Source organism: Chionomys nivalis, chromosome 14, assembly GCF_950005125.1.
Source record: "Chionomys nivalis chromosome 14, mChiNiv1.1, whole genome shotgun sequence".
NCBI lineage: Eukaryota > Metazoa > Chordata > Mammalia > Rodentia > Cricetidae > Chionomys > Chionomys nivalis.
In genome coordinates this window covers 11,711,775-11,731,091 of record NC_080099.1, presented here as the reverse complement: position 1 = coordinate 11,731,091, position 19,317 = coordinate 11,711,775, and the positions used below count along the sequence as shown (strand labels likewise).

The following is a 19,317-nucleotide window of genomic DNA, read 5'->3' as shown; positions in this document are numbered from 1 at the left end:
GAGCAACAGGGCACAAGGCGACTTCCCTCGAGTCTTGCAAGTTCAGTTGCTCTTCCTTTGGGGACACTGGTTACTTTTAGGGACCTGAAGCATTAAGCCTCCCACGGCTGTCTCAGGCAAGGCCTTCCGAAGCCTCTACATTGAAATGTGGCCCCAGGAAATAGCTTTCTGGCCAGACAGGTGGCCCAAGTCTGTCTCAAAATGTGTGCCTCTGGGAATGGCTCTTAGGTCAGACAAGCTGAAGTCTGCCTCAAGATGTGTGACAGGCAGGAAGGATATGCTGCCTTGTGACACCTGGTCTCCTTAGCTCTGGGGTGGAGCAGATGCTGTCGTGACACAGTGTCTGTGACCATCTAAGTCAGGGACAGGTCAACTGTGGCATGGGGGCCACAACCAGCTCCCACTTGCTTTGCAAATGAAAGATGCATTTCTGTATCATTGCTGCCTTTGCCCTGTAGCGGCAGAATGGAGCCGTTGTGACAGAGGCTGATGGCTCACAACACCTCTGCAGATAAAGTGTGTGGTCCCTGATCCAGGGAAGGTGCCCAGCACAGAAGGTATACCATAGAATCACTTCAGTAATTATTGTTATAAGTAAGCAGAAGCCAGGGGTAGGGACATCAAAGGTAGTGGCCCAGCCTAGTTAAAGCCAAAGAAGTCCTCCTCTTGGTTTATGTGGCCAGTTCCATGAGACTTCATTGAGAGAAACTATTTGTCAACACACCCCTTTACCTATTGACACCAAACCTAGCCTCCAAGTCCCTGAGCTAGAGATGCATCTTGAGCAGTATTTATCCTCTGGGAATGAGAAGATTAGTGAAACCCATTTCAGTGTAAAAGCAGGGACCACAGTAGGAGGACCCAAGGGCAGCGTGCACGCACGCATGTGTTCAGTGCTGCTGGTCTCATCCAGGAGCCGAGCTTTACAGCTCCCTGGTCTCAGAGTCTTACCACTTGGCCCACAGTATGGGATCCAGCTTCTGAGAAGGCAGAAAAGTGCCCCTCTGGACCCCAAGGAGGGCAGCACAAATAATGATGTCTTTCCCAGTCTTTGTTAAAGTATCCTGAAATGGGTCTGAAAGGCAGGTGTCCCCATTGTGTAAGGAAGTGTGCATGCTCACCTATCTGAGACCAGCTCAGCTGTGAGGAGGTCTCTAGTTAGTTGCCTAGCCTGTCTGAATCTTAGTATCTCCCTTACACAATGGGGACACCTGCCTTCCAGACCCATTTTAGGTTACTCTAACAAAGACTGGGCAAGACATCATTATTTGCGCTGTTAATATTTTTATATTTTCCCACCTACTCCTGGAAACTTTCCTTACCAGTGTCTAACAGACTCCAGTATTTTAGTATGCTTCCAAGTAAAAGTACAGCCTGTTGTGATCATTAGGATTCCAGAGTTTAACGGTGTGTGTGTGTGTGTGTGTGAATGCGAGCGTGTGTTTGTGTGTACCTGCGTGCATGCACACACGCTCACAGCTTGGAAAGTCCCCTCTTCCTGGAAACCCTGCTGGATCCCCTGGGGGAAAAGTTTGTTTTATAGCTCAGGCAACATCTTTAGGCTCCAAGTCTTCTCTGGGCGGAAACACTTAACTCGTGCTCCACTGCAGATGTGCAGAGATGAGCCATGGACAGGAGGATGGTGGTACAGAGCAGGGAGCTAAGAGGGGTGTTATTAGAGAGAGACGAGGCTGAACCAGAAGAAGGCAAACACAAAAAATTGCAAGCCACACAGAGCTTTTAGTGAAGTTTCACATTTAAAGTGGAAGGGGGCAGGGCACAGTTATAAAGGGAGGAACTCTATAAGCAGATTATAGTGACTCTCTGTGTCTAAGTCCTGACATCTACGCCTTTAATTTTAAAAAGAGATTTCTTTCTTGCTTTTTGTTTTTTTGAGACAGAATTTCTCTGTGTAACAGTCCTGGCTGTCCTGGAATTCACTTTGTAGACCTGGCCTTGAACTTATTGAGATCTGCCTGCCTCTGCCTCCCGAGTGCTGGAATTAAAGGCCTGCACCACCACCACCCATTTCTTTATTATTTTGTATTGTGTATATGTGTCTGAGTGCAGTGAGGGCAGGTGAGTGATAGTGCCCACAGTGTTTAGAAGAGAGTGTGGGAGTCCCTGGAACTGGAGTTACAGGCAGTTGTGAGCCACTGGATGTGGGTGCTGGGAATGGAACTCAGCGATACATGCTCATAGCCACTGAAATGTTTCTTCGGTCTGGACACCTCAAAAGATTGTCCTTGCCGGGTGGTGGTGGCACACGCCTTTAATCCCAGCACTCGGGAGGCAGAGACAGGCGGATCTTTGTGAGTTCGAGGCCAGCCTGGTCTATAAGAGCTAGTTCCAGGACAGGCTCCGTAGCTACAGAGAAACCCTGTCTCAAAAAACCAAAAAAAAAAAAAAAAAAAAAAGATTGTCCTGTGACTGCTTCTGTTTCCTCAGTGTTGAGCCAAAGGAACTCAGCTGTGTTGTTCTGGATCCCTGGCCCCCAGAAGCTGTGGGATAACAATTACTAATTCTTGGCTGTTACACAACATGAGATAACCAATGTAGCTTTTGGTGCCTAGAGATTCTGTTGTAGCAAAATCTCAAACACGGGTATGTCTCTGGGCCTGAGTGGTGGGCAGGAATGAGGGTTTCAAGGTGCATGTTCATGAAGAACTTAAGAACTTGCCCTGTGGAGAAACGTGAGCTTGGGATCAACTACTGTGAGAATTCACGGGCAGTGACTGGGGTCACAGAGGCCACAGGAGGGGTCTACTGTGTAGCATCAAAGATGACATACTGACGGTGTGGAGTAAGTGTCACAGTGTGGAGACCTTGTCTCAGTGTTTCCAGCTCCAGTCTTGGACATGTTGTCTGGTTCCTTTTTGCTGAGTATGGCATTCTGGGAAAGGAGCTAGACAAGTTAAAAGAGGGACTGTCACACGCAAACACACGGAACCAGAACTTGCTAGTTTTGAAGAGTCCTAGACTTACCAGATGGCAGATGATGCTAAAGTTAGGAAATGACTTCTGGGTAAAGATCAGAAGCAAGCATGCTCATGAAAGTGCAGTCCAAAGACGAGGTGGAGGCTGGGACTTCGTCAAGATCTCGGGAAGACCAAAGGTGGCATTGCCCAGCATGGGTCACTGAAACAGAGGAGCCTATACCTATCTTCAAGGGTCACTCTCAGATCTTCCCAACCACACCAGAGCCCCAAGAAGCTGGACGGCATTCCCTCTGCAGAAACTCAAAGAAAAGGAGAGAAAGTCTTGGAGAGACTGAAGGTGGGCTTTTCCCGGGGTGTGGAAAGCACAGGCTCCACAGAAGTTCTACCTCGCTTTGGGAAGAAGGGCCAGAGACTACAGCATGAAAAGAAGCCAAGTGACCCAAAGTTTACAGACAGAAAGCTAACCGAGGAAGTAACTGTAAACACATGCCATCCTTCAGAGACAGAGACGGGTGACTGGAGGCAGAACTGAGAGTCAAGAGAACTCAATCCAGACATGGACCTGAACGCAATAACACGAGCGAGCTCCATGGCAAAGGGCAGAGCTGAAGCCTCGTAGAGGAACAGGGCAGGACTCTAAGTGAGGGGGGAACCTCCCACATGTGCCCAGCTGTGCTACAGAGGAGCCATAAACAAATGACTTCATGTGCTTCTTGTCCTCCCCTTCTTGAATGTCCATGGCAGTGACTCTATATCTGTCCTTAAGTTATATTACTGGGTATGTGGATATATAAGCTGTCCTCTTAGACCAGGGGCCCACAGATCTGGAAAGAATCAAATGCAATGAACTACACCCAAAGAACCTCCTCGTGTGTGTGTGTGTGTGTGTGTGTGTGTGTGTATCCACACATGACCTCTGCTAATGACGTCACCTGCTAGTAACATGGGCGGAGCAAGTGTATTCTGTATGGAGGAGGGATGAGTCACTGGGGCAGGCAGGTGGGCTGGAGCAGTCAGCCTTCCAGATGGCTCTTACCTCCTGGACGTTCACACCCTTGGGACTTCCCTTTACAGCACAGATTTGTCTGTTTGGCCAACAGATGATGGTAGAAGCGATGGCGTGCCATCTCTAAGACGAGTCTTAAAGAATAGAACACTGCAGCTTCCGTCTCAGTATCTGCTGTCTGCTCATCTGCTCCTCCCTTGGGTCATTCTCTGGGAGCCAACTGAGACCATGAGCATGTCATGAACATGAGAGGCCGGTCTTGTAAGCCAGAGTTATGGTGGCAGCAAGGAATGCCAATAACTTGCTAAACCAGGAAGCAGACATCCAACCCCCCAGCTGAGCCCCCAACCACTAATATCCCTGGCTGACAGCTGGACTCCAATAGAAAGAGAGACCATAAGTCAAGCACACTAGCTGGGCCACTCCTGGGTTTCTGACCCTTTGAAGTTGTGTGGGATTATGAACGTGGGTGGTTTTACGTTCTACATTTTGGGAATAATTTTGATACGGAGCAATAGATGCACCACATAAATGTTCAGTCTGGGCCTTTGTTTAGTGTTCAGCCAACTGTCACTGGCAATGATGATTAACAGGGTACCTAGAGCAGTCAGTCACTCACTCACTGACAGATACACACAGACACACAGACATACAGACAGACACACACAGATACACAGACAGACCCAAACATACAGACACACAGACATACAAACAGACAGACACACACACAGATATACAGGTACACACAGATACACAGACAGACCCAAACACACAGACACACAGATAGACACAGACACACAGAGACAGAAAGACAGAGGGAGAGATATTGATCGATCATACCTACAAATACAGACATTCTCAAGTTCACGTAGCCCTTGACATTGGAAGCTGCTTTCCAGGCATGGTCTCATTTGCACTGCAAAGTCCAGCTACAAAGGAGAGGGGCCATTTGATAGAAGATGCACTGCTTCAAAGAGGCGAAGCTTTGCCTGGGGGCTACTCATCTAGCAACAGGGCTCAAACCATGTCCAGACGCACACTCCTGAGGCCACTTGTGATCGTGGCTGGAATGTGGACCCTACAGAGGCTCACTCCCTGTGGCTTCCAGGCCATGAAAGGTACAGGTAAAATGTGCGTTTGCTTCAAGTCAGATGGTTTTCAGTTTTCACGAACTAAAAATCCTGATTCCAGGAAATGCTCCCCTCTCAGCCTCAGCACCACAGAATGCCCACTCGTGGGAGGGCGGCATCAAGGTGCCGACACTAGGTCATTCTCTTAACTCTGGGGTGGGCCACTGAAGGTGTTTGTAAAGACAGAAAGAGATCTATCTGCCTGAGTGATCCATTCAGGCCACATCAACCACTGATACTCACTTCCCAAGAGAGGGGATTGGGAGCAGCAAGCCAGGAGCTCCGGGAGCTGCTTGCAGTAGAAGGGGCTAGGGGACATCCCCCTTCTCATCACAAGGGGGTGGGACTGACCGTCCTCAATTGCTTGCAATCAGGTAATATAGTCAAAATAGACCATAAGTGGCCAGGAAAGAGGGCCTGAGATTGCCCTGATGTCTTAGGAAGGGTAGTGGGTAGGGATTCAAGATGGAGCTGGCACACGTGGTCCTAACAGAGGGGACCTAAAGACCTGACTCCACACCTGCTGCAGGATTTTCAACACCAGCAATAATACCAGGCAAATCTGCTCTCTGCCTGTCCCCCAGGGTCCCCACCCTGCCTCTCTGTGCCATGACCACATTTCAGGTTCAAAGGCACCAGTTCCTTGCTCATAGTAGGGAGGCTGGGTCGTCTGCTCCTCAATATGCTAGAATGTTCCTGAAGTGACCACCTGGGTGACTAGCCCCATCTCGTCTGTTTGGCTTCTAAAACCATCTTTGTTTTCCGGTCTTTACACATGTCCTTTCCTGAGTTCATTGTCAGCCTGGCAAGCAGAAGGGGACACTGAATCCCTTGTCCCCTTGAAGCATTGGTGAATGAGGAGGCAGGGGGCTGCTCTCTGGGACACGACTGGTAAGGGTCCTATATGCTCTCAGGCCTCCTATCTGCTACTGGATCCTCAGGACTGACTTCCCTGGGAGCTATACTGAAGATCAGGGTGAGTACCAGTCAAGGGCAGATGAGAACTTGAAGAGCAAAGATTGGGGGCCATGGAAAGGGTCCAGAAGAGGAAGTCTGGGGAGAGGGGATCTCAGGAAGGGTCCCCCCAGCACAGGGACAGAACATAACCAGGTCTATTAAAGAACTAAGACAAGATTGGGGTCTGGTGAGTGAAGACAGGAGGTGAGGAGAGCCAAGAAGTGCTGCAGCAGGGACGTGGAGCAGAGCCCCTGTAAAGAGCTCTGGGAGGGGCTTCTGAAGGCCTATTTAAAAGATTATGAACAAACCAGGGCTATAATTCCATGACACAGAAAACTCCTGAAGATGCTCACAAATCTGCCTGGATTACACAGTGAATTCAAGGCAAACCAAGGCCATGTAGGGAGACCCTGCCCCCCAAAAAGAGGGCTGAGAATGGAGTCCAGTGGTGAAGCATTTGCCTAAAATGTGGGAAGTCATAGGTATAGTCCCTGAACTGGAGGGGGAAAGTTAGGAGCTGACATCTCGTTATTAATGGGTGGACAATGAGGATGTTGAAGCTGCCCATGGGTTGCTGTTGAACTTGAGTGTCTGTCCACTTACAAGGTGGGTCTACAGAGCCTGCCACTGGCCTGGTTTGACGACACTGGTGCTGGCCCATTTTGTGTCTGGCCACTTGAAAGCCTGGCTAGCTTTGTCCTGCTCTTGTCTGGAGGACACTCAGATCTGTGGGTGCATAGGGCAGGAGAGAGCCTAAGCAGCCACTCATGTGGCACCCTGGTGACCTTTTCCCCCAGCTTCTCTCATGGAGGCTACATATAGGCATCACCTCTGGGGACCTGTTTTCCTTAGTTACTTTATTTCTGTGTGCTGGTGTCTTGCCTAATTGAGCCCCTGCATCACTTCTGGAAACCAGGCCCTCCCAAAAATACTCTAAACCATAACAGAGGCCACCTTGGCGTCCCTAAAACACACGCATTGGAATAAGTGGCTAAAATTAAGTTACTGGGAAGGTTCAGAAATAACTTCCAGAGCTCAGGGTAGATGCTGACCCACGCAGGAAGGCTCCTTGGTATTTTAAAACCAGAGTCCTGGTCACTGCTTAGGGAGCCTTGGGGAGTGGAGTACACCCTCATACCCTGGGCTAGGTCTCTTGGTTAGGTGCAGAGGGCAGCCGGAGGAAACCCTCTCTAGAGGGCTGCCCATTTCCCTGTAACTCATGGTACCCTCTCTTGGGCCTCTTACTAGGTGGGGCCATAACCTGGAAAAATCTCTGGTCCTCCTATGGGAACGTCCAATGTAGGTTCATTCATGAATTACTCAGAGGAGGGAAGGCAGGACTGGCTTAGCGTTGTGACCGAGTAGACACTCTCATGGGTTTGGCTGAAGTCTTCTCATTCCTTCCTTCCTTCGAACGAGGCAGACTAGCCCTTCTCTCAGCCCCTTTGGAAATGGAAGGTCTATCCTCACAAGACCGTGGGGGTCTTGAATAGCCTGTGATTACAAGTTAATTGGGTCTATGCCAAAGGCAGCGAGGGGTCCAGGATGGAGAGAGGGACCAGGAGGAAGTGAAAGGAAGATTTCGGGTTAGAGGGCTGAAGCCAGGCCTCCTGGTTGCTTTATTTCTTGCTATGAGTTACTTTCCTCATCTGCAAAATGAAAACAAAAATAGCATGCCCTTCTTCGGGATACTGGGAAGATTATATGAACTAATATTTGTTTAAGGCTCAAAACAGTGTTCTTAATATAGCGAGCCTTGGAAGTGATCATAGAGTTGCTGAGTGGCTCTAGCCTGGGCTGAAGGTGGGTCAGGCTTCTCAGGACCCAACAGAAAGACCCCTAGAACCAACAGGATGAATAGCCTGCCACCCCCACTTCAACACTAGTGGACCTATAGCCTGGAATCTCTTCAGAATCGGTGATCTACAGTCTTATACACCTTCAGAACCAATGTATCTATGGCCTGGTACCCCTTCAGAACCAGCAATTTATAGTCTGGTACCCCTTTACATCTAGAGATCTATAGGAAGGTACACTTTCACAATCAGTGGATCTACAGCCTGGTACCCCCTCAGAACTGATCCATAGCTTTGCACACCTTCACAATCAGTGGATCACAGGTATAGCCTGGTACCCCTCTAGAACCAGCACACAGCCTGCTATCCCTTCAGAACCAGTGGTTTTGCCATCTGGTACCCAGCAGATGTGCAGCCTGGCACTTCTGTAAATGGGATGCTCTTCCGTGGTGTCTGATCTGAAGTCAGGTGCAGGGAATATGACAGCACAGCTCAGGATGGCTGGGTGCCAGCCTACAGACCTGGACTAGACACAGAGAGGAAAGATGCACACAGGAGCACAGACATGTCCTGCTTGTCTAGAACCTTCTGGAAAGAACACTATTTTTACTGAGAGCCTGGGCCAGCTTCCATAATGTTTTCAGTTCTTGTCCATCCCATGGGTAACGAATGGAATAGATATGGAAGCCTCCTCTGTTATCTGTATCATGTGCTCTGTAAATAGCAGTGAGCGCAGGACTCACAATCACACTTCATAGCAGAGAAACTGGGCTCCTACAGCTTAAGGCAAGGGCCGTGGACCTGACTCCAGGGCTCCTGGTCCAGCATCCTTTCCTTCCATGCTCACAGTGGAAGCGTCCTCAGAGTAAATGGTAGGAGGAAGAGGGACTCACGTTTTCCAGGGGTGCAGTTATTCTGTGGACTTCCTGAATTCCTGCCCATATATATGTATAGTCTAATACATATAAAAATACATACATATAGTCTAATGGTATCCCTGACTCCGGGAACAAAAAGAATAAATTTGGTGACTATCCCCCGACACACCACCCAAGACCCCTGTTTGGTGAGAGATGCGCTGGACTTAAAAACCAAGTAAGCCTGGCCAAGGACTTGGCTATCCACTATACACACTGTCCCCCATGGGAGGCTGGGATGATTTGGTTGACAGAAACATGGTTCCTCGAAGGGAGGGGGAAGAGTTGGAGCCAGTACTTGTGAATCAATCCATAAATGCCCAGTCTTTCAGGAAAAGAATGACTAAGAAATCTGAGGTAGAGTACTTAAGACAACTTGTTGTCTGGTTCCTAGGGTACTCTGTATCCAACCACAGATACCAAGAGCTGCAATAGTCTTTGGTTAGTTTCCTGATCAATAGTGCTCCTGTCCAGGCTGGAAGGCATGTACCCTGTTGCCTCTTCAGCTGCTTTTCTTGGTCCTGTGTATCCCTGCATTGCTCTTTAGAACTTACAGGACCTGAATGAACTCTAACAGCTTGACAAAAAGGGGTAAGAGTGATCAAGAAAAGTAATGGACACAGTCTTGGGGGATGCCCATTGCCCAGTGGGAAGTCACTGCCTAGGAAACCTGCAAAATGCATGGCAGGCCACCTCTTTTGCCTGTTTGCCCTCTATATGGTCGTGGGCAAGAGACACACTGGCCCCTCCATAGGAGAAGGCCCCTAGGGGTCTGTTTCCCCATAAAGTATAAAGCTGGGAACGGAGCCCTGAGCTTGGAGCATAAGCCAAAGGAGAGTGGCAGAAAAGTGACCCAGAAAGGCACATGGTTCACAGAAGGGCTGTGCCCAGCCTCCACGGGGACCAGGAGCACTGGTGAGACATCAGCATTATACAAAGGATGATGTGACATGCCATGGCTTGTTCAAAGCCTGGAGGCTCCGTTTCAATCAAATGAGGACCTGGACATGTGGCTTGAAGCAATGAGAAGCTCTTCTTTCCAAGAGAGCCTGCCTGGGGGTGGCTGTGCAGGAGGGGGAGACATCCTAAAAATTCCTATCTGACTCATTTTGCTCCCAATCTGACAGGGCTGCCTGCCAGGTGGGGGTCTGCCTGGCCCATTTTCTTATCTATCTTTAGCAGGGACTTAATGAGGGCAATTTCCTTGCTGAGATAGAAAGAGAAACCGTGGGCAATGCGAGCAGGGAATCTGTCTCACAGTCCCCGTCCCCCCCTGCTCCTGACAACAGGATGGCAATGACAGTCACCGTGGGGCTGAGCCGTCTACAAGGGCTTTGGTGATGGTGCCATCCCAGGATGGCACAAATGAAGCAGCAAAACCAAGCCAGTGACAGTCAGGGTAGGAAATGCCCACTCCTTTCCTCCCAGCCCTGTCACTCCCACCATGTGAACAACATGCCTAAAACTCTCACGGCTCCCCACACACCCCGGCATCGTTAGCATCTTTCCACCCTGTTTTAAAGAACAAGCAGAGCTCATTCTTGTTCAGGAGGCTCCTCCCCAGAATGTCACTGCAAACACAGAATTAGCAGACGCTGAGTGATCGGTCCTGCAGTCATATTTCACAGACTCATCAATATAAAATCTCTTTTTAGATGTGAGTTTCTGTTTATAGAGTGCTTATTCTATTTATTATTTATATGTTTTACTATCTATTTTCATGTGTACGGGCCTTTTGCCTGCATATATGTCTGTGCACCTCAGGTATTCTCTGCCTGTGGAAGCCAGAAGGGGATTCAGGCCCCCTGGGATTGGAGCTACAGATGGTTGTAAGCCACACTCACTGGGTACTGGGAATCGACTCCAGATCTCTGGAGGAGCTGGTAGGCTTCTTCACACTGAGTCATCTCTTCAGACTCCCAGAGACTGCTTATTTAATATGTGTTGTTGATCTGTTAACACGGAACTCACGGCAGGACTGAGTCCTGCCTTCATGAAGACCATCAAATGTGCTAGCTCTCTCTGTAAAGCACACCAGCGTTCTTGAACTCGGGATCCTGGGGATGATGAGACGGCTCTGTGTTCATGCTACCAACAGTTTCCTTTTCTATCCCAATAAGGAACTTGAACTTAGGGTCACTGCACAAACCTCTAGCACTTTACTCGGGAGCCATGCAAACAGCAAAATCGTGAACCAGACAAATCATGACCAGGGTAAGAGACGGAATAAGAAAAGCAGGATGGTACCTTGGTTGGGACCCTGTGTGGCATGGTATTCAAATTATTTAGTATTTCATGTCTGCCAATGACTGGTTGTCAAAACATTACAGGTACTGTCATGTTATAGTAACTTTTAGTAAGTAGGCAAACTTGCAATATGGAATCCTTGGGTAATGAACATTGATTGTACTTGGTAAAGGACTAACTGAGCCATTTATGTGACTGAGCTGATGGACAGACAGGGCTGTGGCTAGTCAATTCCTAATCAGTTCCTGGTGAACAAGACTTGGAAGACCTAGCCCCTTTGTAGACTAACAAGCCCCATGATGGATGGAGAGATGCTAAATGTCTGGGGAATGCTAAGCTCCAAAAAGTCACTGAGACTTACAGACAGGAGACCGGGGGCCCCGAGTGTCTATCAGGGCCCTTGTCCACGGGTCCCGGTGTCATTTGACATGTTTGGGTCAAGAGGATAGATTCTGGATTGAAGAGAAGAGCCACCCATAACCACTGATGACCTGGGGTAGGGCCGCCAGGGCAATGGTAAACAGTCAGACTTAAAAAATATTAATACAAGGGTTGGAGAGATGGTTTAGCAGTTAAGAGCACTGGCTGTTCTTCTAGAGGATGTCGGTTCAATTCCCAGCAACCACATAACAGCTCACAACTGTCTGTAATTCCAAGATCTGATGCCCTCAAATAGACATATATGTAGGCAAAACATTAATTCACATAAAAGTAAATAAATTATTAAAAAATTAATAAAACTCTAAAATTACATTTTTGTATTGAGAGACTGTAGAGAGAAACACGAGGCTGATGATGGAGTACCTGATGTGACTTACTAAGGGATAGACAAAAGAAAGCCCGAGTCTGGTTGCCAGGGAAGAACAAGAATTAGCCTGGAAGAGGCAAGTCTAGCTGGCATATCTCTAGGATGCTGGGGCCATGGGAGACAGATCATGGAACAGGCCTTGAGTTCACACCTTCTCACTTGAGGGATGGGGCAACACTGGTTACACAGGAATACTTCATGTGAAATCACAAATGGCCCCTGATTGTGTCTGAAGCATTTTAGAGAACAGATAAAATAAATGGTTAAATTTTAGGTAATAGCTGCTAAGACTCTTTTAGGGGCTAGGGAAGGATCTCAGAGGGTAAAAAGCACTTGAAAAAGTGTGAGGGCCAGAGTCTGAATCACTAGAACTGACACACAAGTTGGATGTGTAACACGAACTTTTGTAATACCAGTACCCCTATGGGGAGATGGAAGGTGGAGGCAGGGGAATCCCTGGAGGTGGGGGTAGGCATTCACAGATCAGCTAATCTGATATATATAGCAGAAAAAAATACAATAGGGATCCTGTGTCAAGTATCCAAACCCTAAATTATCCTCTGACCTCCACATAGGTGCTGTGGCATGCATGCACCAGTGTCTGTATGCACAAACACACAGACACAGACAGACAGACAGACAGACAGACAGACAGACAGACACATGACTTTTTTGTGTGTTTCTATGGAGGTGGTTCCTAGAAAGATCGCACTTGAGTTATTGTGCTCAGTGAAGAAGATCTACCCTCATCAGTGTGGATGGACATCATTCAACTATCAAGGGCTGGGCATAGTGCAGAAGGGCAGAGGAAAGCTGAACTGGTGTGCTGATTTCTTAAGCGGGACATTTAGTTCTTGCCTTTTAGACTAGAGACTGAATTACACCATTGGCTTCCTGCAGGAATGCTCATTGCAGAGGGCAGACTGAGTGATGCCCTGGCCACCATCATCTCAGGAGCGAATTCTGATAGAAAATGGATAAAGATCGCAGCTACTTGTATATAGTTCTTAATTTCAAAAATGAAAGAATATAGATGATCACTTTCTCCCAAGGAGACTTGCAAATATAGATGGTTTAGAAGAAAATAGGTGATTATTAGTTGCTAGCACAGCTTCATAGGCTAAATCACAGCCAGACTAAATCTGCACCCTTTTTTGAAAAGGTACATCATTTAGGAACCAGTACAGACATCAAGATCCAGAGACAGTTCCGACATCATTCAGGGACCAGTACAGATAAGATCCAGAGACAGTTCCGAGGAGCGCTTCCCATCACGCCATCCTTAGACTTGTTCTAATCGTGAAAACCAACAAAACAAACCCCAAGGCAACTCAAGAAACAAACAAACAACAACAGAAAATCCCACACTTTTTTTTTTCAAAGATGAATATGGTAGTACATGCCTGTAATTCTGGTACTAAAAAAAACCGAGGCAGGGGGATTACAGTTCAAAGAGTCTTTGCAATGAGACCCAGTCTCATAATTTTTTTAAAAATTGATACATAACTCATTGGTTACAAAATTCAACCCCCTAAAGCACAGAATCAGTGTTTGGAGGTATATTTGTAAGTATACTATACCAATGGCCTCCAGTTCCAGATGTCCTGTTTGTTTTTTGTCAGTGACAGACGGTGTTTACAAGGAGCTTGCAAAATCAAAGCCGATGGCTGATCCTGGGGGTCTGAGCATGTGCAGGCAGAGGAAGCAAGGAAGAGATTATTCGATCCTTAACTGATTCTATAGCTTGAGGACATGGAGACACAGTTACTGTCAGCTGCAGGACAGAGACCATGGTCACCCTGCAGTGTTCAGCACACAGCCTAGCTCTGCACCCCATGGGGATGGCCTGCTCTCAGGCTTCTTGTGGAGCGGAGCCATCTGACACTAGCCAGGATGGCCAAGGTGTTCTTCTTTTCTTCCTGTCCATCTGCTTCGCACATGGAGTACATTAACCATTCGGGGGCCTCACTTAACAAAGTCAATTAATTTGAAGAAAGGCTCTCCTGACTCTTGGCAGCCTAGGTAGGCATCATGCGAAAGACCATTACTGCCTCTGTTAGTCCCCCTACTCTAACTGCTGAGAGGCCAGGCTCTGGAGTCTGTGGGGGCCTTCTAAGACTCTTGACAACCTAGGCAGAGGATCTGCAGAGCGAGGAGAGGCTGGCCTTTCCCTCCTATTCAGTGTAAATGGGGCCATTTGCCTCTGCTTCCAGGGAGCTATGGTTGTGGCTTCTATGGATCCCTGGCCCATCACCCACCTAGCTGTGGCTTTTCCTCTTTCTCCCACTCCCTTCTCCATTTAAAATTCTTCTGGAGTTTCACTAGTGGTTTAGTCATTACCCCCAAAGGGGAACAGTCTAGGATCTCCCAAAACCTCAACACCTTCATGATGCCTCCTCCTCTGAACCACAACTCATATGCTACACAGACATAAACAACACTCTGGTTAATTCTGCACCCATAATGCCAGTGTGCTGGCTGCACCTCATGTCCTTGACCACAAGGGCCTCTCTCCAGTTCACAGAACACACCATGGAGAAAATAATTGTAGTTGCGGGATGTTGAGGTTTGAATGAGAATGGTCTGCATAGGTTCCTATATTTGTACACTTGGTCCCCAGGTGTGGTGGAACTGTTTGGGAAAGGTTAGGAGGTGTGGTCTTGTTGGAAGAGGTGTGTTGCTGGAAGCAGGTTTTGAGGATTCAAAAGTCCATACAATTCCTAAATAGCTTACTCTATGCCTTGTGCTTGTGGATCCAGACCCAGACTCTCAGCTATCGCTCTAGCACCATACAGCATCTCTGCCACCATGTCTCTGCAGGCTGACTACGGGCTCACCCTCTGAAAAGGTAAGTGCCTAGTCACTCTTTTCAGAAGTTGCTTTTGGTCATGGCATGTTGTCACAGCAACAGAAAGGTAACTGAGGCAGGGTGTTCAAAAGGGCTTCACTGTGGAGCTCAATGGACTGCCTACATCCCTTTCAGAAACAGCTCTCAGCCCTCTGGCTGCCGCTGTGGAAATAATGATCAAGGGACATGACCCACAAAGCTCTACACAGTCACTCTATGCTAGCTCAACGCTCAGACGTCCCTCAAACTTCAGAACTCCCTGCATGGTCAGAACAGGCCATGAAGTCTGCCCTAGAGCTCAACTTCTCTCTGCCTGAGCTGCTGCAGCTGCCTCTTGTCCCTTCCTAACAGCATGCCTTCCCTCACCCTGGAGTCTGTTTTCCAGGCTGTAGATACTACAGCATGCAGAGTGTGTTCACGGCAGTGACACGTTCATCTCTTAAAATAGAGCAAGGGGTGAGGGGAGTGAGGGTCGGGAGTGGGAGGAGGGTGCACAACTCTCACCCTTCCATAGGGATGAAGGAATCCGCTAAGTAAGCAGAGGCTATGAGTCAGGACTTCAGTCCCTTAGGGAATTTCTTCTTCCTGGATGTTGGACTTGGGCAGAAAGCTTTAGGGGGAGGCAGACAAACCCCCAACAGCCCCTCCTCAACTGCCCATTTCCAACCCAGTAGAGATGGAGCATGCAAAGCCATGCCGCTCTGGGGAAATGCATGGAATATTCATTAATCCCATTTCTATCCCCAAATGCATAATTTTGTCTGAAATCTGTCATATTTTATTACTTCTCCCCAATAAGCAAGTGGTTATCAGTTTGTCCAAAATATGAGAAAACTTTTAAGGAAGCCTCAAGCTTTCTTCAAGCTGTCCCTGTGGCTAATCCTTTTGCAAACTGGGGGAAAGACAGCTACAGCTCAGTTTTAATCTGGGCCCCTGAAAGTTGCCTGTGGGAAGGGGCGGCTGAATCTCAGCTTGCTTCTGGAGAGGGGCTCTATCTACCTACTGTCCTGGGCTCCGGGATGCCACGCCTATGAAGTTAGACTTTCAAGGTAGAGTAATGAGAAGAAGATCTACTCCATATAGGAATGTTTTCTGTGCCCCTAAAAGTCCCTCTGACCTGAAGAGCACATTGCTACTAGGGCCACTCAAGTGCATACCAGAGTGAGCTTGCACAAGCCTCTCGAGTAGTGGGCCCATTTTATGAAAGAAAGCTCAATGTTCAAGAAATGAAGTACCTTGGGAGGTAGAGAGATGGCTCAGCAGTTAAGAGCACTTACTGCTCTTGCAGAGGACTGGAGCTCAGCTCCTAGCCCCCATGCTGGGAGGCTCACAACTGTCTGCATCTCCAGCTCCAGGAGGATTTGATGCCTCTGGCACCTATGGGCACCAACATACCTGTGTACATATTCATCCACGCATATACATTCAGACAATAATCTCTAAACAAACGAAGCACCTCACCAATCCAGTCCCTATTTCTAAGGCGTATGTCCACACTGCTACATGATTTAGCTCCAAATTGAACCAGCGGAGAGAAAAGCAGCAAAGCACACAGAGACACCTGGAGAGCTAAATAGGACTATGCCACATGGCAGACTTCTGTGCGGATGGGGGGTGGTGCAAGGTACCAGTTTTGAGAATGCCTGTTCTGGCTGGGAAGTACCAGTCAATTCTAGGCACAGCAATGTGTCATGGGGTCTGCAGCTATCAGACCCCAATTCCAATCATTTCATAGGGAGAGAGGAGGCCAAAGACTCCTGCAGGAATTCCAAGGTGAGTCACAGGGACACTAGGAGGCTGTAGCTTGCCACTTCCCTTCTCATGACAAATGGCAAGATCTGAGATTCCGTAGATGCTAGTTGTGTTCCTTGGTTACAAAAGCTGAGTCTGGTCATTTCTTTCAGCGGTACTTTCTCAGTGTGGTCTATACCCTAAATGTCAGCAAGGCTAGCCTACAGTGCAGAGATGTCAAGTGTCCAGGTTTGGTCCCTAACAAGGTCACTGTGGAGAGTCATCTGCTAGAGAACTGGGATTGACTTGGTAATGTTTCATAGCCTATCTGTGAATGCCAGAATCACCACAGTTCCCAAAAGAGACTCAGAAACTCCTGGTTTTAGATAACAAAGCCTTCTAGTTACACTGTTACCTGTTCTCTCATGAACATCTCTACCGTGTGCAGGCTCTAACAGGACACCCCCCACCTCAAGTGAGAAATGGATGTTATCTTTCTGTCCAGTCCCTTGTCTAGCACACACTTCGGCAGTGTGCGTCTGCTACCTTGAACAGCAGTCTGACTCTGGTGGCTAAGATGCTCCCTCTCAGTAAACACGACAGCTGCCATTCATCCCTTCCATGTAAATCTTCCGTGGGTTTCACCATGTGGCTGTGCTTTCCTCTACCCTGGTCCCAGTCCTCCAGCCCTCCTCACAGGACATACTTTTTGTCCTTTTAATCATCTTTATTGCCTCTCTTTGGATGCTGGCCCGGTCCACATCCTCTGTGAGGTGCATTGACCTACCCAGAGCACTCGCTATCATGAGTAGGGATAAGTGGATGTCCAACTTCCTGGTCTTCCCATGCAATGCGCACTCCCTCCCGACATTCCTGGGTCATGTTGTTTCCGGAGGCCTGCCCTGTCTAGAGGACTCCTGTGGAGCATGGTGACCTGGCTCAAAAAGGGACATGTGGCCTGACCTGGATGCCAGTGCTTTGGCCAGAGAAGACTTCTCTTTTGTAAGCTTGGAGAGTCTTGGCGTCTTTAAGGCATACACTGGGGAGGAAAGATGGCAAGCCTCTCCTCTCCCTGACTCCTTCCTGGTCCTTGTTGGCATCATTCTCCTTTGAGAGGAGCTCCCCATTTCTTTCCTCTCCCAAGAACCCAGAACCCAAAACTTGCCCTGTGTAACAATGCAGAGCAGAGAGGTGGCACAGGACGGGAATCAACTGCATCCTGGCCAGGGGAGGGGCAGGACTTGGTTCAGCTCTCCTGGCTCAGTTTCCTCTTCTGATGGCTGTTGATCCCAGACCTAACCCAGGACAGCCTGCCTCCCAGTTATCTGGAGTCTCATTTTCCTTGTGAATGTTTTCAGAAATCAAAAATCTGTTATTAAATGAAAGGAATTCTGGGCATCCGTTTCTGCCCACCTACTACCCTTAGTTCAGGGTTTCCATGCAAAGGGGTCGGAGGTCCAGCTTGGCCAGAGCCCAACACCTCAGCTGTGGCCACACAGCACGAGGAGCAGGTGCCCCTAGCTTTCTGAGAGCAGGATGTCAGCTGGCTGTCTCTTGTCTCTTAAAGAACATTCTCTGTTCATTAAAGGCAAAACCACAAGCCATCACCGTTGTCTAAGAATAAATTCCCTATAGGGAAACACCTCATTTTAATTCCTCAAGCATAAGCCTTTTTGTTCTTTCTTTTTAAAGATTTTCATCCAGAAATAATTTTTGCACATCCAAGCCAAAAAAGAAAAAAAAAAAAACAAACCCACTCCCCCTTTAGCACAAATGACTGCACACAGTAGGATTCTGCACCTGGAAATTTTCATTTAAAAAATATCAAGAAACCTTTCCATGTAAGAAAGCCTCGTAGACCACACACACACACACACACACACACACACACACACGCATTTCTTGGAGGCTCGATCTCAGTTGCCTGCTCCAAGGTATGCCAACTCATCATGCTTTTCCTGTCCCTTGGTTACTACTACTCAGGACTGTGACGGTCATTGCAAAGTGCGGCTCATACACAGGAAATTTCCAGTGATGGAGAGACAGAAAGTGGAGTGGCTTTGAATTTGTGAGCTTGGGGAGCCTCCTGGAGGCCACGTTTCTAAACACTCAGCCCACGGGTTCAGTTCTTTGAGGACATGCTGCAGTTTTGGTTAGTGGAAGGAGCATTTCTCCAAATCCTGGGCAATGCTTACTTGCAGGAAGGAGTGGAGCCGGTGGCCCTCGGCTGGTCTTCTGAAGGGACCCAGCCTCTGGGTCAACCTCAGAAATGCAGTTGCTGATGCTATATAGCCAAGCCCATTGTACTGCCAACATCACCTCAAAGGTGCCCATCTCATTTACAAGTGAAAGTCCTATCTCACAGCACAGGCCAGAGCTAATCTGCCCAGCAGCAGGCCCAGGGAAGAACGACAGCATCCACAACAGTAGTTCCTACCTTCGGTCGTTTCTCCGCCTCCGAAACAGCTTCTTGGTATGTGCGATCTCCACTTCATGGGGCATAGGGTGGTAGCCCTGAGACATGGAGAGAGAGGACATGAATTATTTTTGTCCAAGACCCCATTTGCCACAACAACATCCAGTGAAGGACATGAGAGGCTAGATTCTGACCATCAAATCAGGTCAGAAAATGGGAATGAATGACTCTCCCACGAAAGGTGGATGCTAAGATTCCAGAGTCAGAGAATAGAGGGACCGGAAGGAGACCTCAGCAATCATCATATCCAAATATAGAGGTTGTTCAGGCCAAGGCTGAGTGTGTAGTCCAAGGCCTTGCGGAGAAAGGTAGCAGAGTCAAGGCCACCAATGCCTCCTTATCCTTCTCCTTGGTTAGGAGCTGGTTCCATGAAAAGAGTAGGGGATCTTCCCTGTGGAGTCCCAAGCCAGAGAGCTGAGTGTTCCCCCTAACCCATAAGGGTCAGGTACAGACAATGGCTTT

General features: G+C 48.3%; 1 protein-coding gene across 3 annotated transcripts in view; it reads right to left on the bottom strand.

The window, feature by feature from the left end:
- Positions 1-19,317, bottom strand: part of Ctif (cap binding complex dependent translation initiation factor) — a 253,456-nt gene that overhangs the window by 109,853 nt on the left and 124,286 nt on the right. For all 3 annotated transcript variants that reach the window (XM_057788585.1, XM_057788586.1, XM_057788587.1), the window contains one exon: positions 18,817-18,893. In XM_057788585.1, coding sequence (XP_057644568.1) covers positions 18,817-18,893 — 77 coding nt within the window. The remainder of the gene's footprint in view (positions 1-18,816; positions 18,894-19,317) is intronic.